The sequence below is a fragment of the Gobio gobio genome (assembly GCF_949357685.1).
Source record: "Gobio gobio genome assembly, chromosome: 6".
Classification (NCBI taxonomy): domain Eukaryota; kingdom Metazoa; phylum Chordata; class Actinopteri; order Cypriniformes; family Gobionidae; genus Gobio; species Gobio gobio.
This window is the reverse complement of record NC_137102.1, coordinates 19287182-19313958: the sequence shown is the minus strand read 5'-3', so window position 1 is coordinate 19313958 and position 26777 is coordinate 19287182. Positions and strand designations below refer to the sequence as shown.

The 26777-nt window shown below is 37.1% G+C and overlaps 2 protein-coding genes across 6 annotated transcripts in view; one reads left to right on the top strand and one right to left on the bottom strand.

Annotated features, from left to right (window-relative positions):
* The window catches only part of evi5a (ecotropic viral integration site 5a), a 30071-nt gene extending 12937 nt beyond the window's left edge, over positions 1–17134 (bottom strand). Inside the window, exons 1-16 of one of the 5 annotated variants that reach the window (XM_079818604.1) lie at positions 16982–17134; positions 13614–13707; positions 13390–13488; positions 13021–13163; positions 8968–9121; positions 8647–8874; positions 8500–8574; positions 8281–8406; positions 7046–7189; positions 5618–5707; positions 5441–5532; positions 5305–5365; positions 5146–5199; positions 4952–5071; positions 2246–2383; positions 2005–2151 (exon numbers count right to left, since the gene is read on the bottom strand). In XM_079818604.1, coding sequence (XP_079674730.1) covers positions 2005–2151; positions 2246–2383; positions 4952–5071; positions 5146–5199; positions 5305–5365; positions 5441–5532; positions 5618–5707; positions 7046–7189; positions 8281–8406; positions 8500–8574; positions 8647–8874; positions 8968–9121; positions 13021–13118 — 1527 coding nt within the window. In that variant the 5' untranslated portion in view covers positions 13119–13163; positions 13390–13488; positions 13614–13707; positions 16982–17134. The other 4 variants (XM_079818605.1, XM_079818603.1, XM_079818602.1 and 1 more) reach the window with 4 other exon arrangements.
* Positions 17055–25151, top strand: rpl5a (ribosomal protein L5a). Its single transcript, XM_079818607.1, has 8 exons — positions 17055–17162; positions 17564–17633; positions 20513–20628; positions 20736–20870; positions 20955–21157; positions 24028–24205; positions 24567–24655; positions 24989–25151. The coding sequence occupies exons 1-8, from the start codon at positions 17160–17162 to the stop codon at positions 25086–25088; spliced, it is 894 nt and encodes a 297-aa protein (XP_079674733.1). The 5' UTR covers positions 17055–17159; the 3' UTR covers positions 25089–25151.
* The last annotated feature ends 1626 nt before the right edge of the window (positions 25152–26777 follow it).

The following is a 26777-nucleotide window of genomic DNA, read 5'->3' as shown; positions in this document are numbered from 1 at the left end:
TTCAGCCGCTTATGATCGTTATATTTGGCCCAATGCGCGAGCCATCGATTAGAAACCTATGAGTGCGGCTCCATATATAAATATAAATTGCTTATATTATTACTTATATGGTTACATTCATCATGCTAGCTTCACGTAGATCGATTAGCTCTTACAATTAAAAACGGTTAGACGACCTTCTCAGAACGCTTTTTATTTATTTTTTCGGATCCTCCGTGGCTCTTTGATTACAAGGAAGAGCCAGGGAGGATTGCCCGGTATGGTCTGTTGGGGGATTTGCCATGATTTGATTTCATGGAGCTCACCATGATAACGAAGGGGAATTGACAGAGCCATATCGCCTATTTACAATTTTTTTTTTTTTTTTTTTTTACTCGTATCATTAACTGTAGCTACATCCCTCGTGCTAGCTTCACATAGATGACATTTTTTCATCTTCGTATCCTCTGCTGTCTCTTCAATCAGCTGGAAGAACCAGGGAGGATTGCCTGGTATGGTCTGTTGGGGGATTTGCTTTGCCCTCCCAGTTAAATGGGAGGTCGTCCCCAGAATCTGCTGCTGTTCCCTGTCTTGGCTTTTCATGGAGCTCATGAAAGGATGTGGAATTTAGAACAGAGCCATACCGCCACATCTAAATCTTTGCAAAATATGCAATTAAAATTTTTTTACTAAATGTTTGTCTATTGTGTTTTTTGACTTTAGTGGACCTGACAGAAATAAAAAAAATAATAAAAAAATCAAAATCACTAGTTTTTTTTGGTTTGTTTTTTGTTAGGCCTACATCTGCTCACTCTTGCTGGAAAATGCTGCCTTCTGAGGACACATTTCAAGGTAGGAAGGCATCATGGCACGCCCGAATCTAATGTTGGCTTCACTTCCTGTCTCCTGAGATACCTTCATCTGATCGATTTTTGAAGGCAGCATATTTGTATCCTTGGCTGCCCTTGATTTCCCACAATCCTGTGCTTTCCATTCTGTGACAGTTGAGCTGGAAAAAAAAAGATGGCGTCCGAAAGCTTGTCAGTTTGTGTAAATTTAAGTTTTTTACCAACATTTTCTACTTCTGATGTCATTTCCAGCAAGAAATTACTAATGTAGTATTAAATATTTGTTTAGTTCTCACCAAAGCTCTCCATTTAGCTGTAGATCTTTAAACGGTTACACTGCCTAAGTCTGTCCGAAACCAGTTTCGTGAGGTGCCTTCATGCACAAACGCTGCCTCACAAGCCATTTCCTGATAAGGCAGCGAGGCAACAAGACAGCTGCCTAGGTTTTCGGACGCAGCCATCGATTTTTGAAGGCAGCAAGTATACTTGGCTGCCTTTGATATCCCACAATCCTGTGCGTTCCATTCTGTGACAGTTGTTTAGCTAGAGAAAAATAGATGGCGGCCGAAAGTTGTGTTTGATGGTCAGTTTGTGTGTAACTATGTTTTTGACCAACATTTTCCACTTCTGATGTAATTTCTAGCGAGAAATTACTAATGTAGTAATTAAATATTTATTTAGTACTGACCAAATCTCTCTCTATTTTGCCTTAGATCAACTGTTACACTGTCTTAGAAGTTCGAAATCAGTTTCGTGAGGTGCCTTCATGCACAAACGCTGCCTCAAGTCATTGTCCTAGGTTTTTGGACGCAGCCCTCTTCTCTGATGACGTGTTTACTGGCACGAGGGCGGGACAACCTGTCACTCACATGACATCACAGCAATAGCAAACCACAAACATCCAATCAATCCTCGAAGGACAAAATCAAGTCCCACCCAAAAAAATTGTTCAAGAACGAAGCCATTGAACTCAAAAGAGTTCAACTCAAATATACGTCAAAAGAGGGTGGAAAACGCTACTTCTGTTTTATGCTGACTTTATATCAAAGTAGTGTCATATTTGACTTGACACCAGTTCCAGGAGTAAGCGACCTGAAGTTTTCATTGCTTTTTTGTTCCTCATATCGCAGTGCATCAAGTGGTAAAGCAGCAGATATGATCAGCTGAGGGCTTTAACCTCTGTCTGCAGCTGAAGCAGTCTGTGGCGGCTCTCTTTAAGCGCGGCCTGAGCGAGCGCTTCCTTCAGTCTTGTGCTCAACAGCTCCACCTGCAGGTCATTCTGCGCACTGACCTTCTGCTGACCTCCACAATGCACCTGCTGCCTCTGAGAGAGACACAGTGACATTTTGATGAACCCTATGGTATTTTGAACACTGAATATCTGATTTTTTTCCCTTCCGATCCCTATCCAAAGTTACCTGCAATTTCTTTTCCAGGTCTTTAATGTGCTGTTTCAGCTCTTTGAGCCCTGTAAGTGCCTCTGCTTCCCGCAGTCTACAGCTGATCAGCTCCGTCTGCAGATACATCACATTGTCCTCATCAGGCACAGTGCTGCTCTACAACACACACACACACACACGTTGTGTTTTATGGGGATTTTCCATAGACAAAATTAATTGTATGTACAAACTGTATATTCTATCCACTAACCCTAACTCTACCCCAAACCTACCCATCACAGAAAACTTTCTGCATGTTTACATTTTCAAAAAATATCATTTATTATAAGCTGTTTTCCTCATGGGACCTAAAAAGTCCCCACACGGACAAGGATCTCGGATATTGCCATCTTTGTGGGGACATTTTGTCCTCATAACGTAGGTTTACCTGGACCAAACACACACACATTTCTGATTATTGAAGCAACCCCAAAGCTGTCTAAACATCAGCATGTGATATCTAATATTCTTTAGCTCACTATACACTCTTAAAATTAAGGTTCTTAAAAGGTTCTTTGTAGCGCAGAAAGGTTATTTAGACTATAAAATAGTTAGAAAAAAATGGTTCTTTTAAGAACCTTTCACAAAATGGTTCTTCAGGGAACCAAAAATGGTTCTTCTATGGCAGTGGTTCTCAAAGTGTGGTACGAGTACCATTAGTGGTACTCAGGCTGCCTCTAGTGGTACGGAAAGGAATCACTAAATAAATTAATGTTAAGACACATATAATTTAATTTAATCTTTTTTTTTCTTTTTTTTTACATTTAAGTATAGTACAGTTTAACTTTACAACACATTTTAATTGAATCATTATGTAATTATGTGATTTACCTGTATGTAAGCACAGTGCAGTGTTAATGTACAAACTGTGTATTTACAATGTTAAAGTGGCTGACAACAATAAATATTCTTATTAGGAATAAACTGCCTCGTTTTTCGAACTGTGCAGAGCTGTAGCTGAATAGTTAGGCCTACTACGCAACTGTATTTTAATGTTGGTCATTATGGTGGTACCTGGAGAGCTAAATATTTTCTGAGGTGATACTTGGTATAAAAAGTTTGAGAACCACTGTTCTATGGCATCACTGTGAAAAGCACTTTTTGGTTCTTCCTGGCACCTTTATTTTTAAGGGTGTACCTATGAATAGAGTGCTGCAGAGATGCATTTTTGTACGCCAAAACCCAGAAACAAACATTTCTGTCTGGACCACTATCGTCAAAGATGATTGACAATTAGCATATAGTTTGGATTGCCTGTATGGTTCTGTTCTGCACGTCCATACAGCCTAAAATGGATAAGAGCAGGGAGAGCAGCGATAAACCCCCCTTAGGTTAAACAGAACAGAACCAACATAATTTATTGCAAATATCATGAATGTCAATATTTAATGTACAACATAATTTGGGAATTTACTCTGATTCATGGGGAATCAGAATGCCAAATCCTGACTGAAGAGAGGAGGAGCTGGGGATGGAGGAGAGTAATTAGCTCTGGAGAAACGCGATAGCTACTGATAATGCTGAAGGAGCTTATATATGTACGCTGTGATAGACATCGTATTCCTATAGGTAGACATGATCAGCTGACTTGTCTAACGTGACTTGCCAGAACTAACACTACGCTTGATTTTAGCACTTCTTTTTCAATCGTTCTGAAGTAAGTTCGTTTTTTGCATGGGGTTTTTGGTTAAATGGCTGAGATAAGGGGCCCTGCTATCATACACCCGGTGCAATGCGACGCCAGGCGCGACGCAAGTGTTTTTTGCTAGTTTCAGCCCGACGCAGTTATCATTTTCAAATCCAGCGCCACGTTGCTTATTAAATAGCAAATTCACTCACGCCCATGGGCGTGCTGGTATGAAACGAGGTGTGTTCAGGCGCATTGTTGGTGCGTTGCTATTTTGAGGAAACTGAAAACGACTGCGCCATTGACCAACAAAAATGGTCTAAAGTCAATGGCGCAGTATTTTTTGTGTTATTTAAAGGGCGTGTTAGTAATATGCACCTATAGGCGGGTGCACAACACGTATACACTGCTTATTACACACACAGGGACGTGCAGCAGCACACAAACATGCCAAATATTAAAAATAAAAGGATTCCTCTCTGGAGAAGCATTCAGTCTTTCCGCTCGTAAATTCCACCATGTAAATAGCGAATCTGCCATGGTACAAAAGCAACTGGCTTTTAAAGGGAATGGGAGATGAGACTCTGGTTTATTGCACGTTACGCCCAAAACACACCCATGACTCATTAAGAGACAACCCTTTTGGACCATGCGCCTGACGCAACAACCATTTTTTTCTGATTTGGACACGCCCTAAGTGCACCTGCGCCATGCGCTTCAGACCATGCGCTCAGATAGTTAAAATAGGGCCCAATGTCTGTGGTGAACACAAGCCCAGGATATTTTCATGTTCTATTCTGTGATATAAAAATACATAAGTAAGATTTTGCATGCTAAAGCGATTTTTAAAGCTTTTATTTTGTCCTGAAAAAGGCGGTTTCTAACAAGTGACTAAATGGGACAGGTTGTCTGGGACATTAAACATCATAACGCCAAATAGATTTACTTCGGGTTGGCCTACGTATATTTCATCTCTGCAGTACTCTATAACTGTGCTTAATGCTTCATGTTAGTTAATGGAAAACGGGTTTGCATGAAAGATTTGACTTGACTTTGACCTCTTCTATCTGCAAGATGTTCGCCTGCATCTCCTTTAAAGCGTTTTGTGACCTGGCTGCGTTTAGCAGAGATTTCTCCAGCTCTTTCTTCATCTGCGACACCAGTTTTTCAGAGCACCTCTGGAAGAACATGAACATATCTTTTGAAAATGCATTTACATAACGTTAACAAAAAGGCACTGCAATAGACTCACCTTGTCCAAAATGTCAAGTCTCTGCTTTAAATGTTTGTTCTCTGAAGAAAGTCCCTTGAGAAAAGACATGCAAATGGCTTGGGTATCGATTCATAACATAAAGACTGTTTTTTGTACTGTTGAGAAATATTATGTGAAGGGAAACAAACAAGCACTGACATTTAGTTCCTCCTGCTCCTCCAGCTCTTTAGTCTTGATGGATGCATACTCTTTTCTCAGTCTAAAATGAGTGAAATACACCAGATATAAGGCTAAGAACAAGAAAAATGAGGGGGGAAATGAAGGAAGTGCTTACTGTTTCATTCTGCTGGGATTGTATTTAATTTGATATGCTGCTTCAATCATCTCATCAGGATCTGATTCCCATGATTCAAGATTCTGCAAGCACTGAAAACAACACAATTACTCTGAACACCAAGAAATTCAAAGAGGCAGTATTTCAGAACAGTGTTTCTTTGGAGAGCTCCATTACGGTCATCATTTCCTCTATATCAAGCTTGATGAGTTCTGTCTGCTTCATGTTAAGCACAGCCAAACCGACCCGGAAGACGATCTCCAAACCCTACAGACACATGCGTATATATAATCACTGATATTGTCCATTTAAAGGGTTAGTTCACCCAAAAATTAAAATTCTGTCATTAATTACTCACCCTCATGTTGTTCGACACCCGTAAGACCTCCGTTCATATTCGGAACACAAATGAAGATATTTTTGTTGAAAGCTGATGGCTGAGAAAGGCTTCAGACAGGCCTCCATTGGCATTCAGTACATTTACACTCCCAAGACACATAAAAGGCACTTAAAACGTTGTTACAAAGTCCATCTCACCACAGTGACTCGACAATAATTTTACGATGCGACGACAATAGTTTTTGTGCGCAAAAAAAAATCAAAATAACACCTTTATCCAACTTGTTCTTGTCTTCCGTGTGTGCCTCCACGACGCATGCGCGAGAATATGACGTAGCGCCGGGGTTCGGGAATCCATGAAATGCACACTTTAACCCCATTTTGAGAGCTACGCCGAGACCTAAAGCACGATCAATGTAGAATTCAACAGCTTAGATACGCGCGTCTTCCTCTGCTTGTAAACAAATCGCTTCTGGGTCATGTGTCCGAACGCCGGATCTGTCATATTCTCGCGCATGCGTCGTGGAGGCATACACGGAAGACAATAACAAGTTGGATAAAGGTGTTATTTTGATTTTTTTTTGCTCACAAAAACTATTGTCGTCGCATCGTAAAATTATTGTAGAGTCACTGTGGTGAGATGGACTTTGTAACAACGTTTTAAGTGCCTTTTATGGGTCTTGGGAGTGTAAATGTACTGAATGCCAATGGAGGCCTGTCTGAAGCCTTTCTCAGCCATCAGCTTTCAACAAAAATATCTTCATTTGTGTTCCGAATATGAACGGAGGTCTTACGGGTGTCGAACAACATGAGGGTGAGTAATTAATGACAGAATTTTCATTTTTGGGTGAACTAACCCTTTAACTGCATATGTTATTGTTAACTAAAAATAAAACCCCTACAAATATTTTTAGGTAACTGAAATAAAGTTAAAATAAAATATAAATATTAGATGAAAAAGGCTTACATATTGATGTAATAAATAAGTTTAAATTGAAGTACTACTACTGAAACTAAAGCTGAAATAAAAATGTATTAAAGTTAAATAGAAAAATAAAAATTATAAAAATGACAAAACCACCTAACAAAATTACTAAAAAATAAAATTAAAATGAAAATATATAAAATAAAATGAAAACTGAAAAATTCTGAATGTTACAAATACTATAATATAAATGATTAAAAAAAATGAATTTTCTTAGCTTATCCATTTCCTATAGATATGAAATTCAGTGTGAAGTGATGGGATGTGGTGATTGAATATACCTCGCACATGAAGATATCAAAAGTCCTCATGGCTGCTGTGACAGGCAGAGATGAGAGGAGGATGTTGAGAAACCAGGATGAGGAGAACATGGAGGTGTGAAAACCCTGAGCCTGGAAGTGGGAATGAAGCTCAGGAAGCTGCTCCTATCAGAGAGAGAACGATATCTTCAGACAACAGACGACCACTATCTGTACAGGGGAGAGTGGGGTAATTTGTGCCACACCCTTTTCCTAAAAAACAGTTTTTGTCATGTGTCCATGTATTGGTATAAGCACTTTTATGATAAAAACCCTGTTATTTTAATTTAGAAAAGTAAATGGCAGGTAAAATTAGTTTTATGTCCTAGGAATTTTTTTAATAATTCACTACAGTTTAAAAGTTTGGGGTCAGTAAGGTTTTTTTTTTAATTCAGTAAGGATTCATTAATTACATTTGACATTTATAATGTTAAAACAAATGCTGTTCTTTTCAGCTTTCTATTCAATCCTGAAAAAAATTGTTTATCATGGTTTCCACAAAAATATTAAGCAGCAATATTGATACTAATAATAAATGTTTCTTGAGCATCAAATCATCATATTAGAATGATTTCTGAAGGATCGTGTGACACTGAATTCTGAAGTAATGATGCTAAAAATTCTGCTTTAGATCACAGGAATAAATAACGTTTTAAAATATATTCAAATAGAAAACAGTTATTTTAAATTATAATAATATTTCACAATATTACTATTTTTACTGTATTTTTGTATTAAATAGGTCAGCATAAAAGACTTCTTATTAAAAAAAAAAAAATCTTAAAAACCCCAAACTTTTAATTATGCCTATAGGCTACTGTATTTTGGTGAATTTCGAATGTATAAAACAATGTTTATTTATTTATTCATTAATTTATGCATTTATTTATGCATTTGTTTGTTTCAGTTAATTTTTATATTATTTTAAATTTTTGTCATTTGAAATCTAAGATTTAACTAATTCTCTTTGCTTAGAGGACAGCATTCGTAAAAAGTGACACAGCTTACCCCACTATCCCCTAACACCAAATCTGGACATTTACGACTTGTCATATTCTTGTCATATGTGCAATTCTCAGAAATTCATCAGGAAGCGGAAAGATACTTCAGCAGATATATCTGTAACAGGCTTTATTACTCAGCTCAAGGTTTTTGGAAGGGACATTTTTATAAATAATTCATGTGCCTTTAAATAGAGCAGAATTATACTTGTTTACCTGAATCATAGAGTCAAACTGGTAAATGCAGCAGCCAAGCTCAACCATACTGGATCTATAGAGCTCCCTCAGTCTGAAGTCCTTCATCAGCCTCACAAACACACAGAAGGCTTCCTCCTCAGCCATCTAAAAGATCATCTCAGTTCATAGACTAGTAACAACAATCATTTAGTTAAATGTAACTATAATTCTTTTTTTTTTTTTAAATCAATGTATTACCTGTGTGAGCAACAGGCCTACAATAAACACACCTCCCTGGCAGTAGCCAATCTCTCGGTCTAAGACTGAGTAAGCCTGTAATAAAAGTCACGTTGTGTTATATACTACTAAAATGCATAAGTAGGCCTATAATCAGATTCATCTAACCTTCAGCACATTAAGCAGTGGCTCCTGGCAGGTGGCGTCCCAGTGCTTCTGAAAGAGCTGGTGTTGTGGGAGGACACGTGACAGGTCTCTCTGTATCAGTGTCTCAGATGGACAGGAGCTTTTCAGCAGATCTGAGTAGCGCTGCCGCACGGCCACATTCTGAGCGTCACACAGCAGCTGCCACACCATGGGCCGCAGGTGAGCGGGGACACCCCTCCTGATCAGCACCTGAAGTGGACAGACAAATGACATACTGCTCACTGATGATTCTACACCCGTTGAAATCATGACTTGAAACTAATAGATAGATCGGTGGGTTACCTTGATCTGTGCCACTTTTCTCTTGCTCCAGTCGTCCCATTCTTTAATGACATGACCCCATATGTCATCGTCAAAAGAGAAGGTTTTAAGTGAGGTGGGACTTCGCTGGACCCCTTTTACAGAGCAGAGAGACTTACTGTCAGTCTCTAGCAGCCTAATGAGGAAAACAGTTTTGTTTAGGAGTATGATGTGTATTCGTCAGATAAAGAACTGAGTGATTAATTAGAGACTAATGTAATGACTTAATCCTTTACATAATAAAAGCCTTAATTCTTTATAATAATATAAAGGAAGCATTTAAGTTATGTAAAATGATATATAAAAAACGTCGATAAAAATCAAATGTAAAAATATTAAATAAAACATTTAATACAAAAATGTATTGTATAATAGAACTGAATATATGCACGTACAGACAGAAGTCTGTTTAAAATACACCTAAACATTTTTGTTCGATGCTGAATGTGAATAAAAAATAAATTAAACAAACAAATAAATAAATAACATTATTTTGATAAGTAATATTTTGAGATGTGTGATAAACATCATGTATGTATTATGTATATTTAAAATACATCGAATCATTTTTTGATGCTGAATGCAAATACAAAATAAATTAAACACTACTGATTAGTAAAATTTGGAGATGAATGATAAACATGAATATATTATATATACATTTTACTGTATATATACATACATTTACACACACACACACACACACACACACACACACACACACACACACACACACACACACACACACACACACACACACACACACACACACACACACACACACACACACACACACACACACACACACAGTTCCATATGTGAAATGTTTGTTTGATGCTGAATGTCAATAAAAACAAAATAAATATGAATTAAACAAATACATGAGCAAACAAATAAATAAATAGCACACTTTTGGTAATTATTGAGATGCATGATAAACATGAATATATAGTGGCACGAAAAAGTACGTGAACCACTTGCAGAATCTGTGAAAATGTGAATAATTTAAGAGGGATTTTTATTAAAATAATTTTTAGCTAAATAATTAATTAATTTTATTTTTTATTTAGTACTGTCCTGAATAAGATATTTTACATAAAAAATGTTTACATATAGTCAAAAGTTCAAAAAGTTCAAAAGTTTTCACCCCCCCGGCTCTTAATGCATTGTGTTTCCTTCTGGAGCATCAGTGAATGTTTCAACCTTTCTTAATAGTTGTGTTTGAGTCCCTTAATTGACCTCAGTGTGAAAAGATGGATCTTAAAATCGTACAGTCCATGCTGGAGAGGGTTCAAATATGCAAAAGATGCTGGAAAACTGAAGAATGTGCAGGACCTGGAGGATTTTTCTGAAGAACATTGGGCAGTTTAACCGCTCAGGACAAACAAGGGACTCATGAACAACCATCACAAAACAAAAAAACAGCCATGGATCATCCAGGGAACGTCACACAGCACTGAGAATCAATGGTTCATAAACTTTTGATCGGGGTCATTTTAATTAAAAAAAATTGTCTTGTGGACTGTAAACATCATTTATGTAAAATATCAGTACTAAATAAAAAATAACATGTATTTTGTATGTAAGAATATAAAGAACCAGGCCAGATTGTCTGGATGAGTAACTTTCAGAAAGAAAGTCTGAAAATTAATGAAAGAGATTAAAATCTGAATCCACTCATTCAATTATCACTCTCATCTGAGACAACGTCCCACTGAGTGAATCAACTGAGAATGGCTTCATTTGCATGTATTTACCTTGTCCCAAACTTCCCCCAAACTCCTGATCCCCTCTCCTGGGAGTTCACTAAATCCAATAGATTTTGGGTATATTTCAATGTCAATTCTCACTATACAATATTATGGGCCCTATTTTAACGATCTGAAACGCAAGTGTCAAAGCGTGAAGCGCAAGTAACTTTGTGGGCGGGTCTCGGCGCTGTTGCTATTTTCCCGGCGGGATAAATGGCTCTTGCGCCCGGCGCAAATCTAAAATGGGTTGGTCTGAAGTAGCTTCATTATTCATAGGTGTGGTTTGGGCGTAACGTGAATAAACCAATCCGAGCGTCATCCAACATTCCCTTTAAAAGCAGGTGCGCAAGTTCCATTATGGATTGCTATTATTATGGCGTATTTACCAGGCGCACGCCAGGAGCGGTTCACAGCCGAGGAGACTGATGTTCTTGTAAGAGCAGTGAAAGACAGAGAAGTGAAGTTGTAATGTTGTACATTATGGTAAAGGTGATTTCACAGTCTTTTTTTTTTCAGTCTTTCAGTTTTTTCAGTTTTTCAGTCGATTTTTTTTCCTGGTTCTTGACGGACAAACCAATTTGTCAGATGTCCTTATATACATATATGTCTTGCCACTATTGGGCAAACAGGTCTTATCCTTAATTATTACAATTAGCCTGAATCATTTGTAAGCTAGATTTATGCCTATTTTTTTCACATCTTCGTGGCACACCACAATGATTTCCGTCATCTCATGTGTTAATATTTTTTAGTGTAACAATTTATGATTTGCAAAAATAACTGTTGCATCTGTGTAGATAACATGAGCAAAGTGTATGCGCGTTGTGCACGCTATACATTATGGTCAAGCATGCGCCCTTAAAATAGCATAATGAACAACGCGCAACGCGCCACTGACTTTAGACTAGGTTTTTTCTGGTCAGTGGCGCAATTGTTTAATGGAACAGCAAAATAGCACCAGGGATTGTTTGCGCCGGAACACGCCTCCTTTTTTGCGCTGAACCGCCCAGGTAGCGCAAGTTCATTCACTAGTTTAGCGATGTGCTTCTGTGGAGGGAAAAGCGCGCTTTGCGCGGGTGCAAAATAGGAATGACACATGCGTCGGTGTACAAAGTCAATTGCGCTGGGTGCAAGATAGGGCCCTATATGTGTTTGGTATCGTTTGAAATGTCTCAGCACAGAAATATACAAGAAGTTAATAAGAGTTTTTAGAGCTTAGAGGTATTTTACTTATGATGGTGGGTGTGGCTGTTGGGGCCATTGTTTTCATGTATTTCCATTTGAAACAGTTTTTGGTCTGGTCTGAGTTATTTAAAGCGATGCAGCAATGAGTTCGGGGCCCATACTGTAATAGAGTTGGCCCGTACCACAGAGTGTCTCGACACTCTGCGCTGCGTAATATTCAGAAGTCAGGTATCGATATCTTATTCGTTGCTACAGAGTATTTGATGTTATGTACGAATTATCTTTGAATTGATTATGGAATTGGTATTATACATTTACCTGACTGTTAATGAAACTGTTACATTTTGATCCTTTCTGAATTACTCTGTAATTATTAACTATCTCCAGAACAGAGCTGCAACAAAAGGTTAAATGGAATGTTTAAATGTAAGATTAACTATTAGATATAAATGACCAAACAACCCATTGGCATTCTATCCTAAATTCGGCAATATGATAAATGGAGTCAGATTAAAGATATATTAGTTTTAAATCCATTCTACCCAGCTGGAGACACGAACGCGCTAGCGACCTTCACCGCGGTTCGCTACCGATCCTTTGAGCGAATTCAGCGGCCTTACATGTATGATCCCTCTTATTTAGTTAAAATTATTCCCTTTTTCACAAATTCTCACATACTTTTTCTTGCCACTGTATTTACATATATATATAATTTAAAACACATCTGATAGAAATCAGGTTAGTTTGATGCTGAATTTCAATAAAAAAACACAGATAGCTTAATATAATATAATTAATATAATATAATATAATATAAAAAAAATAATATAATATAATATAATATAATATAATATAATATAATATAATATAATATAATATAATATAATATAATATAATATAATATAATATAATATAATATAAATATTTAGTAATAATGACGTAATAACATATAAATGGTGTTCTTTAAACTTAAACCTAAAGCATAATTTGGTGCCACAGTGTGGAAACAGAGCGGTCTCAGTCTCACTAATGTAATGTGTAACTTTTTAATTTAGGTTGTTGCTTCTAGGAAGCAGTGGGGAGGGTGTGAAGTAGTAACCTGTTTTGTTCCTCAAGTTTAGCCAGTAACTTCATCTCATCTGCACTGAGACGAGACCCTGGTGAGGGACACCGAGATGGTGCGGTCAAAGAGTCCATCTGTAACAGTCAGAGTGAAGCAGGGCCTCTAACTGAGTTAGTGGGCTAAAAAAAAAAACATTTTAAAATGTCAAAAACACAGAATACAAAAAATGCGCTTATGGAAACATACATATTTGTGTATCTGTATATCCATGAAGTTAATGGAATGTGATCATATCAGTGCATTGCTTTTTTCATACATGTTTCACATCTAGACATCATATTGTATGGTATTTAGCTGGATATCAGGATCACTGGTATCGTAATTGTGAAAACTGGGATTTCTTACCAGTGTGTGAGATTCCTGTAATTTGAGGGTGCAAACGTCTCCACAAAATCTTTCCTCTGGTTTCTGTCAAACTTATTCCAGTGACACTGGCCGTCACACCTGTTTCTTCCATACCGCAGAGGGAAAAAAACACAGCGAAAGAATCACATGCTGCTTTATAGCAGAGCCTCACAACTGATCAAAGTTCCTCAAAATAACAGTTTTGCCTGTGACTCAGAACTGACCTGACAGTGAACAACTTCCTCTTACAACTTCTCATACTTTTAGCAGACAAATATTGGCCCCATAACGTTCACCTGCGGACTTCAACCGGTTAAACTGCAATGAGAAGCAACTGCATGGTTAATCTTGTCCTGTTCTGTGAACTTTGACAGTGACACTTATGCAGCATAAGCATAAATCATTTACTGAAACAAAAAGGAAGATTTTTGGCTCAACGGGGCTGTGTCAACACTAGGTTGATACACATCTATGTTTCTAGCGCCACCCTATTTTAAGGAAGTCGAGGAAGTGACATTGTTTGCAACCCTAATCTTTTTTCACACCTCTGTTATTTACACACTCTTCTTTAGCATTATCATTTACTGTGATAATGCTAAACAAGAATCAACATGAGTTATTGTCTATAGTCTGTATGTATTTAGCCCCTCATAAGTATTTATTATTTGTGTGTACTGTGATATTGTCAATTATTGATAATGTTAATTGCAAATGTGCAACTCGTGAATAATTAGAATAAGTATGCTTGCACTATGGTTTCCTGTACATTTTGAAGACATGTTAAGAACAAACCCTTGTGAAAAAGAGTGCACTTTTGCATACTTATAAAAAGAGCACTTATTCTATTTAAAAGAATAAATGCAAACTGAATGTAATGTTTTTTAAACACTTGAATGAATGTTCATATATATATACAATTAATATATTATATTAATTATATTATATTAATCTAAATTGTATGTAAATATATTTATGTTTATCATACATCTCAATAGTTACCAAAAGTAGGCTATGCTATTTATTTATTTATTTGTTTGTTCGTGTATTTGTGTAATTCATTTTATTGACTTTCAGCATGAAAAAAACAGGATTAGATTTCAAATACTCTATATATATCATAAGTCATTACTTATCAAAAGTATATTTATTTAGTTTTTCAGCATCAAACAAACATTTCACATAGTAGTATGCATATATATATATATATATAAAATGTATAATATATTAATGTTTATCATTCATCTAAAAATTGTATTTATCAAAAGTGATATTTGTTTGTTTGCTTAATTTATTTCTTATTTACATTCAGCATCAAAACATTATTAGATGTATTTTAAATATACATAATACATTCATCGTCTTACTAAGGGAAGCAGGTTGTTGGCCAAGATCTCTTGAAACATGGCCCCATCCATCCTTCCCCACGGTGCAGTCGTCCTGTCCCCCTTGCAGAAAAGCATCCCCAAAGAATGATGTTTCCTCCATGCTTCACGGTTGGGATGGTGTTCTTGGGATTGTACTCATCCTTCTTCTTCTTCCTCCAAACACAGCGAGTTGAGTTTAGACCAAAAAGCTCTATTTTTGTCTCATCAGACCCCATGACCTTCTCTCATTCCTCCTCTGGATCATCCAGATGGTCATTGGCAAACTTTAGACGGGCATGGACATGCGCTGGCTTGAGCTGGGGGACCTTGCGTGCGCTGCAGGATTTTAATCCATGACGGCGTAGTGTGTTACTAATGGTTTTCTTTGAGACTGTGGTCCCAGCTCTCTTCAGGTCATTGACCGGGTCCTGCCATGTAGTTCTGGGCTGATCCCTCACCTTCCTAATGATCATTGATGCCCCATGAGGTGAGATCTTGGATGGTGCACCAGACCGAGGGAGATTGACCGTCATCTTGAACTTCTTCCATTTTCTAATAATTGTGCCAACAGTTGTTGCCTTCTCACCAAGCTTGCCTTTTGTCCTGTAGCCCATCCCAACCTTGTGCAGGTCTACAATTTTATCCCTGATGTCCTTACACAGCTCTCTGGTCTTGGCCATTGTGGAGAGGTTGGAGTCTGTTTGATTGAGTGTGTGGACAGGTGTCTTTTATACAGGTAACGAGTTCAAACAGGTGCAGTTAATACAGTTAATGAGTGGAGAACAGGAGGGCTTCTTAAAGAAAAACTAACAGGTCTGTGATCAAATACTTTAGGATTTTTGTTTTAGATTCCGTCTCTCGCAGATGAAGTGTACCTATGATAAAAATTACAGACTTCTACAGGCTTTGTAAGTAGGAAAACCTGCAAAATCCGCAGTGTATCAAATACTTGTTCTCCCCACTGTATACACACTCCTTTATGTATATATTTAAGAAATATTTGCATGTATATACTGTATATATATATATATATATATATATAATTTATGTTATATATACATATTAATATTATATGTAAATATGACATATTTTTCTTAATATATACATGCATTTGTGTGTATTTATATATACATAATAATTATACACAGTACACGCACATATATTATGTAAACACTAGGGCTGTCAAAAGATTAATCGCGATTAATCACATCCAAAATAAAAGTTTGTGTTTACATAATATATTTGTGTACTCTGTATAATTATTATGTATATATAAATACAAACACATTCATGTATATATGTAAGAAATATTTGCATGTATATACTGTATATACATTTATATAATTTATATTATATATAAATATAAATATTTTATATATAAATATAATTATTTTTTCTTAAATATATACATGCTTGTGTGTGTTTTTATATATAAATAATAATGATACACAGTACACACACATATATTATGTAAACACAAACTTTTATTTTGGATGAGATTAATCGCGATTCATCTTTTGACAGCCCTAGTAATCACAAACTTTTATTTCGGATGCGATTAATCGCGATTAATTTAAAACATAAATTTCAACACAATTGAATAATGTATCTAATATGATAAAACAGTGCTGAGTTACCCCACATAAGCATGAGCAGAAGAAGCGGAAGTGCTCGTCTGCGGCATAATAAAAGCTAAACGAAATCCAGGCGTCATCAAGCTACACCTTTGTTTTGAATAAGTGACCTCTAGCGGCGAAAAATTACATATTGTGCCTTTAATCCAAAAATCTTACATATTATGCCTTTAAAGTAAATCTTTTCATTTGACATTAAAGACACTTGATAAAAGTGTACACAGTACGCGTGTTAAGAAACAGTCAAGTAAGTGGACTCCATTTAAGTATGCGTAGGCAGCGTTTTATTTCATTAATATTATATTATATGATCTGCAAGTACAGTTTTTAACTTTTAAGATATTATGTGCACTACAAGTGCACATTCAACACAGCTAAGCACACTTCTTTTTCACAAGGGCAGTCCCTCTATCACTTGAGCTTATTAAAATGGGAAATATTTTTTTTATTTAGAACCTGATTCATTTTTTAAATGTATAAAATCTTATTTGATCCTTAGATTATTCTCGTTTTATCCTATTAGGAACGCTTTGTTCATTTGTTCAAATCATTGAAATCACTTATAACTTTAGGATGTTGTAATTATAGAATTACCAAGACTGTCCTGCCGTGTTTCCTCCAGGAAGCTAGGGGCGCACACACTTTTGTCTCCGCGTGTGTTGTTTATCCGGTCGCAGCGCACCATGAACTTCCTTTTCTCAGTGCAGCGGGAGCAGTATCGGAGTCTGAAGACTTCAGTCTCCCAACCTAAAGGAGAACAAACGATTACAAAATGGTCAGTAAATCACAAAAATACAATGTTCTACTCATTACATTCCCTCACCAGCTATTTCACCTCGATTTCCATGAAAGATGAACTCTTGTCGCAACGGGATGGTATTAGATTCAATCGGTCAGTCCAGTCGCCGTGTCAACGTCAGTGGCACATTTCCCTCGAAACACTAAAATAAGGATGTTGACGCCGTAAACGCAAAGAATAGGCATTTCCCCCTCATGAATAGTTTGTGTGTGTGTTTGCCATAGTTACATGTCTTTTCTTTTTTTAGGTTTAGCGTTGTCCTGTTTACTGTCACTTAGCGGAATGCATCACCTGATCATGACCAGATGTAGCCAACAGTTGTACACATGTCTACTGTCCTGCGTGTCGACAGTTACAAATAAAGTTGTTTGTTGCAGGGCTTCGTTAAGGTGATTAAGAACAAGGCGTATTTCAAGAGATACCAGGTCAAGTTCAGGAGGAGGCGAGGTATGTGTTTCCTTACCTGAATGTTTCCAGTAGTCACAATGAACGGAATGTATTCCTTCTGGGGAAAAAAAAAATCTTAAAACAATCTATGCTGGTTTTTTATCCATGCCAGACTGCTTTTTTTTTTTTTTGCTGGTTTAAATGGTCAACTCAACAAGGTGGTCTCAAGTGGCTAAAACTAGTGGTCAACCAATGTATTGGTGGTGCAAGGTGGCCTATATCTCATCACACTATTTTTAATTTAAACGCATTGCATATTTGCTAAAATGAAATGCAAATTTACAGGGCTCGTCAAGTGTTTTTTTTTTTTTTTTTTTTTTTTTGAAGGGGCAAGTCAAAGAATTTCACTTGCCCGACCGGACAAGTATCCTGATTAAAGCATTAATAACAAAAATAACTATGGAATCACCAAAACGTGAGAATTCTGCATTAATTTAGTGTAAGTGGGGATCGATAGTGAATAGTAATATAATATATAATGTACTGATGGTAAAAAGTTTGCACGGTTGAGGCTCGCGCAGCCTCATGAGGAGAAGTGGAAACACATGAGCGCAGCTCAAAGAAACTCAGTAACATGCTGCGATAATTTAAAATGTAAAGTTTTTATATTTATAACATACAATACAGTTAAGCAACATAACACGACAAAGAGTGCTGAATACCATCACGACTGAAAATGTGACACTGATTTCATATGACGGCTCAATAAACAAGTAATTAATATTAAGTCACTTAAATTTTAACACTCAACCATGTTGCAACACTCAGCCATGTTTCATTACTAAATGATTCAGCGTTTTGAATCAATGTCCCAGAGTCAATGACCCATTCATAAACAACTGCCTCATTCCTGAACGAATCAGCCGTTCGTTTGAATGAATAAATCAATGGCTCACTCATTAAGACGGTCATCTGCCTCCACCTACTAGCAGTTTAGTTTCGTGTTTTAAAGTATTATTCTTTCCAACAATTCTTATTTGTAAATTAAAAACATATTTAAAACAATCTCATAACGTTATTTAATGCAGTTGTAATTTTTCAGTCTAAATTATATCATTTGATTGTTAACAGCCCTATAGTGTCTTATTATTCTAATTTAATACATGCTTCATCTTTCATTTTAAATTCCAAAAATTTTTTATCAGTATATTTAAAACGATTAGGGGAAAAATGCCCTTTTATAAAGATTAAAATATAAATATGTAAAAGCTGACTGAACGCTGATGAGAATATTGCTTTGTAATAAATTTAAAAAAAAATCTGGACAAGCAAATGTTTTACTCGGACAAGTGAATGACCGATTTGAATAGGAAAAAAAACTTAATGAATAAAAAGATAATAAACAACAGTCCACTGGGAATAATATTTTTTCAAATAAAGACTGGGTTTCACTGATTTACATACCATGACATGGCGGCAAACTAAATATAGAGCATCATAGCTTAAAATCATGGATTTAAAGGTGCAGTATGCAATCTCCCAGTATTGTTGAACACTTGGTATTTAAAATCAACCCAAACCCATCCCCTCTCTTCACTGCTCCGCCTCCAAGATTTCATAACCGCATCGCTCCGAGCTCGTCTGGAACCTCGAGCGCTAACAAGGACGCTAAATGTCACACTCTTGTCTAGCTTCACTAGCTCTCTGTTACACACGCAATGCAAGAGTGGATATCTATTTATCTATAACATGCTGTTCTTCCTGTTGAATAAAGTGTCATAAATGATTGTCCTGTCATTTCTAAAGTTCTGTTTCCACTCATCGTCTGTGAAGTGGAGCAGGTCAATGTCCCACCAGTCCTTGTTTCTGACTCTTATCCTCAGACGCCTTGTTTTGGGAATGGGCATTTTTACTGTTTGATAAATATAAGCAGCACGGCCTAATGTGCTCGTTGTCGCCTAATTAGTACCCGAAATAGAAAAATATAAAGTCTGCTTTTTAAAACGAAGAAAAGGACAATGGTTAGTATGCAAGAACAGTGGGAAACTGTATATTCATGCAGTGTGCGCATGTCAAAAGATTAAATCCGATCAAGAGCTTGTGGCGATAGCTTGTGCACTTCGACCCGATTGATTTAGTCTTCATGTAAACACTACGTTAGGATTCGTCAATCAGAATGAATTCATTCAGATTGAAGCAAAAGGTGTCCATGTAAACGTAGCTAATGACACTCAACTGTCCTGTAACTATGACTAACATTACAACAACAGCATTTCTTGGTTCTGTGAAACCGCAAAACCAATGTGACTCACGTATGGAGCAGAAACAAAGCAACATTGGCGTCTCATTCCAGACCTTCCCGCGTAGGTCTCTCTAGCGCTGGAAAGCTTTTCTAATATTAATGTTGGTCCTAAAACTCTTGCCTGATCATAACCCTTCTTTTTCCAGTGATTTTCTTTTACATGGTCTCTCATGTCTTTCTTCAAATCTCCCTCTTGCTCATTCTCTCTCCTCCACCATCATATGTCCCCTAATGCTGATTGGCTACACGTTTGTTGTGGTGCTCGGTCTGACCAACTTTCCAACAGCGTTTATGAAAAATCGCTTACTGCTCCTTTCAAGTTTGTCCTTGGTGATATATATCAGTTGACCACTAAAACTCCTCTAGGGGCTGGTTTCACACAGAACGCATTTTTGCTTTGAAAAATGCAAGACACAGGCAGTCGAATTAGGACAAAACTCTGTTTAAACACGTTTTTTAAAAGTTGAACTACTTTTAACTTGAACGCCGTGTCAAATAATACGTCCCTCTAGTGCGTTTACATAGAAAAACAATGGAAAAGCAGCGCAGTGGAATAGAAACGCATTCTGTGTGAACAGCCCTAAGATCAGCTTAGGATGTATTTCCAACAGTTGTCTAACATAATTGATCATTTCAGAGGGAAAAACTGACTACTTTGCCCGCAAACGCCTTGTCATCCAAGACAAGAACAAGTACAACACACCGAAGTACAGGATGATCGTTCGACTCTCCAACAGGGATATTGTTTGCCAGGTATTAACTTCCACCATGTCCTCTTTGCCTTCGTTTTCTGAAATATTGTTAATTACTTTTGGGTTACTGAGTGTTTCTGGATGATCTTGTGTCTTTCTCTCTGTCAGATCGCATATGCCAAAATTGAAGGCGACGCGATCGTCTGCGCTGCTTACTCTCACGAGTTGCCAAAGTATGGCATTACTGTTGGACTGACAAACTACGCTGCGGCCTACTGCACCGGTTTGCTGTGTGCACGCAGGGTAAATGTCTTTATTATTCATGAAGGTCTAGTATTGTTAAAATCTCGGAGAATGAGCTTACTCAGATTTGCTTTCTGCTTACAGCTGCTGAATAAGTTTGGTCTGGATAAGGTCTACGATGGCCAGGTTGAGGTGACTGGTGACGAGTTTAATGTGGAAAGCATTGATGGCCAGCCAGGGGCATTTACATGCTACCTGGACGCTGGACTCGCCAGAACCACCACAGGGAATAAGGTGTTTGGAGCTCTCAAAGGAGCAGTGGACGGAGGACTGTCTATCCCTCACAGGTCAGTGCATGCAGGCCTTTTCTTTTTGCAAAGCTTAGACAATGGACAAGGATTCCGCTTTTTCGGATGCATGGGTGCTTTCAAAAAGTCTATGAAAACATTAAATCTTCACCAAAATAAATAAAGTATTGTCTGTATGGACGGCCTTAATGAACACTTCAGCTGTGGTCAAATTGACCATTGTTCTACACATTTTTGCGGACAAAATCCAAGAATTTCAATAGAAATTCACACAATTGAGAATTTTGTGAGGGAAAACGGATTTCCCCTTGCAAATGCTCACGAGTCCACTCTGTCATATCCAACGACATGCTTTTACGTGGCAGTAGCAACTGTGAGCTGTCTGTGTGTTTTATGACAGGTGGCAACCAGCGTTAAGGTGTAACCTACTGTACGTTGGAACCAGATACTGGCACTGGATTATTTACGTGTCATATTATCATACGGATACTATTGATTTGAAATATTACGATTATTGCCAATACCAGTATTTTGCGACACCTCTAATTATGATTAATCATTATTTACTCACCCTCAAGCGATCCTAGGTGTATATGACTTTCTTCTTTCTGATGAACACAGTTATATTCATAAATATCCATGTGTTCATCAGCAAGAAGAAAGTCATACGATAACGATATTTCATTTTTTAAATATCACTGTTATCGTCAATACTGGTATATTGCGACTCCCCTAATTGGAATTACTCCATGGTGAAAGATGCCCCCCTTTAAATTTCAGTCCCTGAGAAAAAATGGACCTGAAGTCTGCACAAATGACTAGGAAAATACAAGTATCAGATCGGCACTCTGTATCTTAATATTCAATTTATACACTTATTGTATCTAATAGGTATGTGATATGAAATCTTATATAGGATTAAAGGAGTTATGAGTGAAACTTACTTGACACTTGAACAGTTGCTATATCAACATACTAACAAAGAAAATATGGTTAAATGTCGTTTTCAGTACACCTCAAGCTTCTCTTGGGATTTCTTTTGCTGCCCGTCTTGTGTACAGATACTTTTAATACACGAGAAACGCGTTCAAACCAGGACACGCAACAATACCTTTATGTGTTGACTTATGTGGACTAACTTTTATTTGAGGAAGTCTGTTTATAATGGGCTATTAGGTTTGACAGTCTCTGGGGTCGGGGTTAGACTAGTCGTTGCTAAATTTCTGTTTAAGCTGTTATGAAATTAGTAGTTGCGCACATCCTTATGTCTATACTCTCACACTTTATTTGCTTGATGAATATCTAATGAAAATGATCAGTGAGTTTGTTTCTCTCGGCTGCATGAACATATCAAATTGCTTTCTCACATCACTAGCTTTAAATATGCAACTTCGCTGCATATCCAATGTATAAAAGTGACCAGCCGGATATGAACTAATGCAAATAGATGTTAATTTTAAATCTGTATCTGAAGTGTTCCGCTCTGTGCAGTCTCGTGTCAAAACCAGGGTTCCCACGCTTCTTGAAAGTACTTGAAAGTCCTTGAATTTCAGACACATTGGATTCAAGGCCTGAAAAGTACTTGAAAACAAACGGAGGTCCTTGAAAGTGCTTGATTAAAGCATGAACTACATTTTGTTAGTTACAAAAAAATTACACAAATTGGCCTTTGCCCTGTCAAATCAAGAAAAAAAACAGCACTACTGATTGGGTATGAAGTGGGAAAAACCTGAAAGATTGCTGGGTGAGCGGATGGATCGTGATCACTTGCAGGCAGCTCATAATGAGCACATAACGTGATGCTTGGCTCAGTGTTGAGCTACATAAAAATTGGTTTATCAAAGTTCCAACGAATAATGCTTAATGAAGTAGTGTTTATCAGCGAAGCGCTCCTTTGTTTACAGAGGTTGCCTAACAATTAACTTGTCCATATCTTTTTATTTAATTGGAAAATTCATATATACAATATTATTCTCTATATTGATGTTTTAATTAAGTAATGATTTATAAAAAAGAAAACTAAAACCAGTGTGAAATAAATGTTAAAAGCAGGAATAAGAGAGCTGCAAACGGCATCTCTCGTTAAAACTCGCTCCCTCTCTTATACACTCTACCAGCCTCTTTCCTCATTGGATGTGAAAAAAGTCACATGCCCCTAAAATTCTATTCAGCTGTCAGTATATGCCTTAGCATTACTGCAATAATGATAGACACAGGTGCAGTAGGTATTTGATATACTGTGCAGATTGGCAGTAACACACCCACCTTTATCATATTTATTGTGCTTGATTTAAACCTTTATCATATTTATTGTGCTTGATTTAAACTAAAAAAATGCTTTAAAAAGTCCTTGAATCTGGTGTTCATGAAAGACTAGGAACCCTGCAAAACAAACTCAACGAGGTGCTAGCAATGTCTTTATTTCGCCTCTCGAGGCCGCTATCGTACTGTATAATGACAGAGGACACTACTCAGCCGCTCCAGCAACAGCCGCAACCCGGAAAAAAACGATCGGTATGGATTTTTGCCGATAACCGATTATTCGCGCAATTGTTATCAGTGCCAATTAATCGGTAAAACCAATCACTGAAAGTCATGTTTTGTTTACATGATATAAATGCTTATTTGCTGAATGCTAACAGTATATGAAACATATTGTAGTGTTCGACTTTGCAACTAATAATAAAAAGGCAAATGCTATAATACTTTTTCATGTACTGTTGTCAATTTCTTACACAGCACTTGTTGTGCCTTTTTTAAGCTTTTGCAGAGTGTCTCATCATTGGCTTTGCTTTAAGTGATGCCACACATATTGTCACAAGTTCCTTCCAATTTTGTGAAGTATGCTGTGAAGTTGCATGTCCCATATTTATTGATGGGAATATTGACATTGTAACTTTCTTTCTCAGCACTAAGCGGTTCCCGGGCTACGACACTGAAAGCAAGGAGTTTAACGCGGAGGTTCACAGGAAGCACATCATGGGCGAGAACGTATCAGAGTACATGAGCTATCTGATGGAGGAGGACGAGGACCTGTACAAGAAGCAGTTCTCCCGCTTCATCAAGAACGGCGTCAAACCTGATTCTGTAAGAAAGCACTTTGCTGGATCACTTCACTGCTAAATTTTGTTTGCTTTCGGATTTGAATGGATCCAATTTGAAGTTGGAGTCATCACCTTTTAAGCATTGTCACAGAACATTTAAACATTTTGTTGGTTCAGTTTTACTTGTTTTTTAATGATCTACTCAGATTATGAGAGTGAGGGCACAGATTGATGAGCATTTTACAGGAAAGTGTCAGTATGTTGAAGAGATACTGTATCATCAGTATATGAACATCTGTGACGATGCTGGTGGCTAAATGTCATTATGACATTTCTTTATTTGAAAATATATGGGCTTTACCTTCACCCGTCTCATTGTTATGTGATTATCTGGTTTCCTGCAGGTTGGAGAGATGTACAAAAAGGCTCATGCTTCCATCCGTGAGAACCCAGTTCATGAGAAGAAGCCCAAGAAAGAGGTCAAGAAGAAGAGGTGCGTTCACATGCTTTATCATTTCTTCAGGTTTTTTCTTAGGACTGGTATTGCCATAAAGTTGGACAGTATTGACATCATTGTTCATCAATATCTGTATAAATGTTCATTGCAGCTTGACATGTTGCTAAAAAAAACAAATGTTTGTGCTGTTGACTTGGATGAAGGGTCGAGTTTTGAGTCTTGCCACAAGATCTCAAGTGTGATGCTTAAGATAATGCAAATGTACTGTAGTTGCTACTTGGAACAGAGTTGTATGTCAGATGTTTATATTTCCTGTCTTTAGAAGATGAGTTGTTAGTTTTCTCATCACTGATGGATATTGTGTTGTAGGTGGAACCGTGCTAAGCTCACTCTGGCCCAGAGGAAGGATCGTGTGGCCCAGAAAAAGGCCAGCTTCCTCCGGGCTCAGGAGGCTGTTGAAGATGACTGAAGAGACAAACTGTCAACTGCTCCAAAGAAAGTGTGCACCTTTTCCAAATAAATCATTTGGAAAGAATAACATGTGTTTGTGGTCTTTAGTACACTAGAAAACGAGACAATGTAGATTGAGATTTTTTGAAACACTTTTAATGTGCAAAGTCATGCATTTAAATCTTATAAAAATCTCAATTTAACTCAATCAGCAGCAGTGTGATTTAGGAATACACAATGTACAATCTGAAACATCCCACTGAAAAATAGTTGATGAAAAAACATGAAGCACCTTTTTATCTCTTCATTCATTAGTACATCAAGAATCATGACTCTGATGATAGACATTTCATAGTGGGCCCCACTTTATATTAGGTGGCCTAAACTACTATGTACTTATTTTTTGATGTAAGTACAATGTACTTATAGTTCATATTGTATTGCAAAACACTTGCTGATATTGAGGTGGGATACGGGTAAAGTTAGGGACAGGTGTGGTGGTATGGGTAGGTTAGATGTAAGGGAAGTGTCAACAGTGTAATTATAAATGTAACTACGGAAATTACAGATGTAATTACATGCAGCTCATTTTAAAAATGTAAGTACAATGTAAAAACATGCATGTACAGTAAGTGCATTGTATCAAATGGTTAATAAAAATATTAGTACATCGTAGTTAAGGCCACCTAATATAAAGTGGGTCCTCATTGTTTTAGATTAGGATCTCATATCAAGATGGTTTTCACTAGACATGCCTTAGGAGTATAAATTGGGAATCCAACAAACTAAAATGATTAGAAACATGATGAATGCTGTGAACTTTCATAGTTGAGAGGCTTCCTTTAGCGTGATTCACAAAACTCATTCTTGTAAACATTTGGATCGGTAACACTTTACAATAAGATTAAATTCATTAACATTATGTATCGCAAACAAAATTTACAGCATTTATTAATCTAGGTTAATGTTATGTTTGTAATGCATTATTGTTAATTTAAACAACTTGAAATATATTAGTATATTTAAAACTTAACATTCCCTTAGATTAATTAAAGGGTTAGTTCACCCAAAAATGAAAATTCTGTCATTAATTACTTACCCTCATGTTGTTCGACACCCGTCAGACCTCCGTTCATCTTCGGAACAGAAATGAAGATATTTTAGTCGAAATCTGATGGCTCTGAAAGGCCTCCATTGGCTCAATGGCACTTTACACTCTCAAGACCCTTAAAAGGTACTAAAGACGTCGTTACAAAGTCCATCTCACTACAGTGGTTCTAAAATAACTTTATGAATCGGCGACAATAGTTTTTGTGCGCAAAAAAACCCTAAATAACGACTTACATAGTGATGACGATTTCAAAACACGGCCTCATGAAGCTTCGAAGCGTTATGAATCAGCGAGTCAAATCAGCGGTTTGAATCGCCAAATTTCAGCAGTTTGACACGCGATCCGAATCATCATTCGGCTCACTGATTCATAACGCTTCGAAGCTTCATGAGGCCGTGTTTTGAAATCGTCATCACTATGTAAGTCGTTATTTAGGGTTTTTTTGCGCACAAAAACTATTGTCGCCGATTCATAAAGTTATTTTAGAACCACTGTAGTGAGATGGACTTTGTAACGACGTCTTTAGTACCTTTTAAGGGTCTTGAGAGTGTAACGAGCCAATGGAGGCCTTTCAGAGCCATCAGATTTCAACTAAAA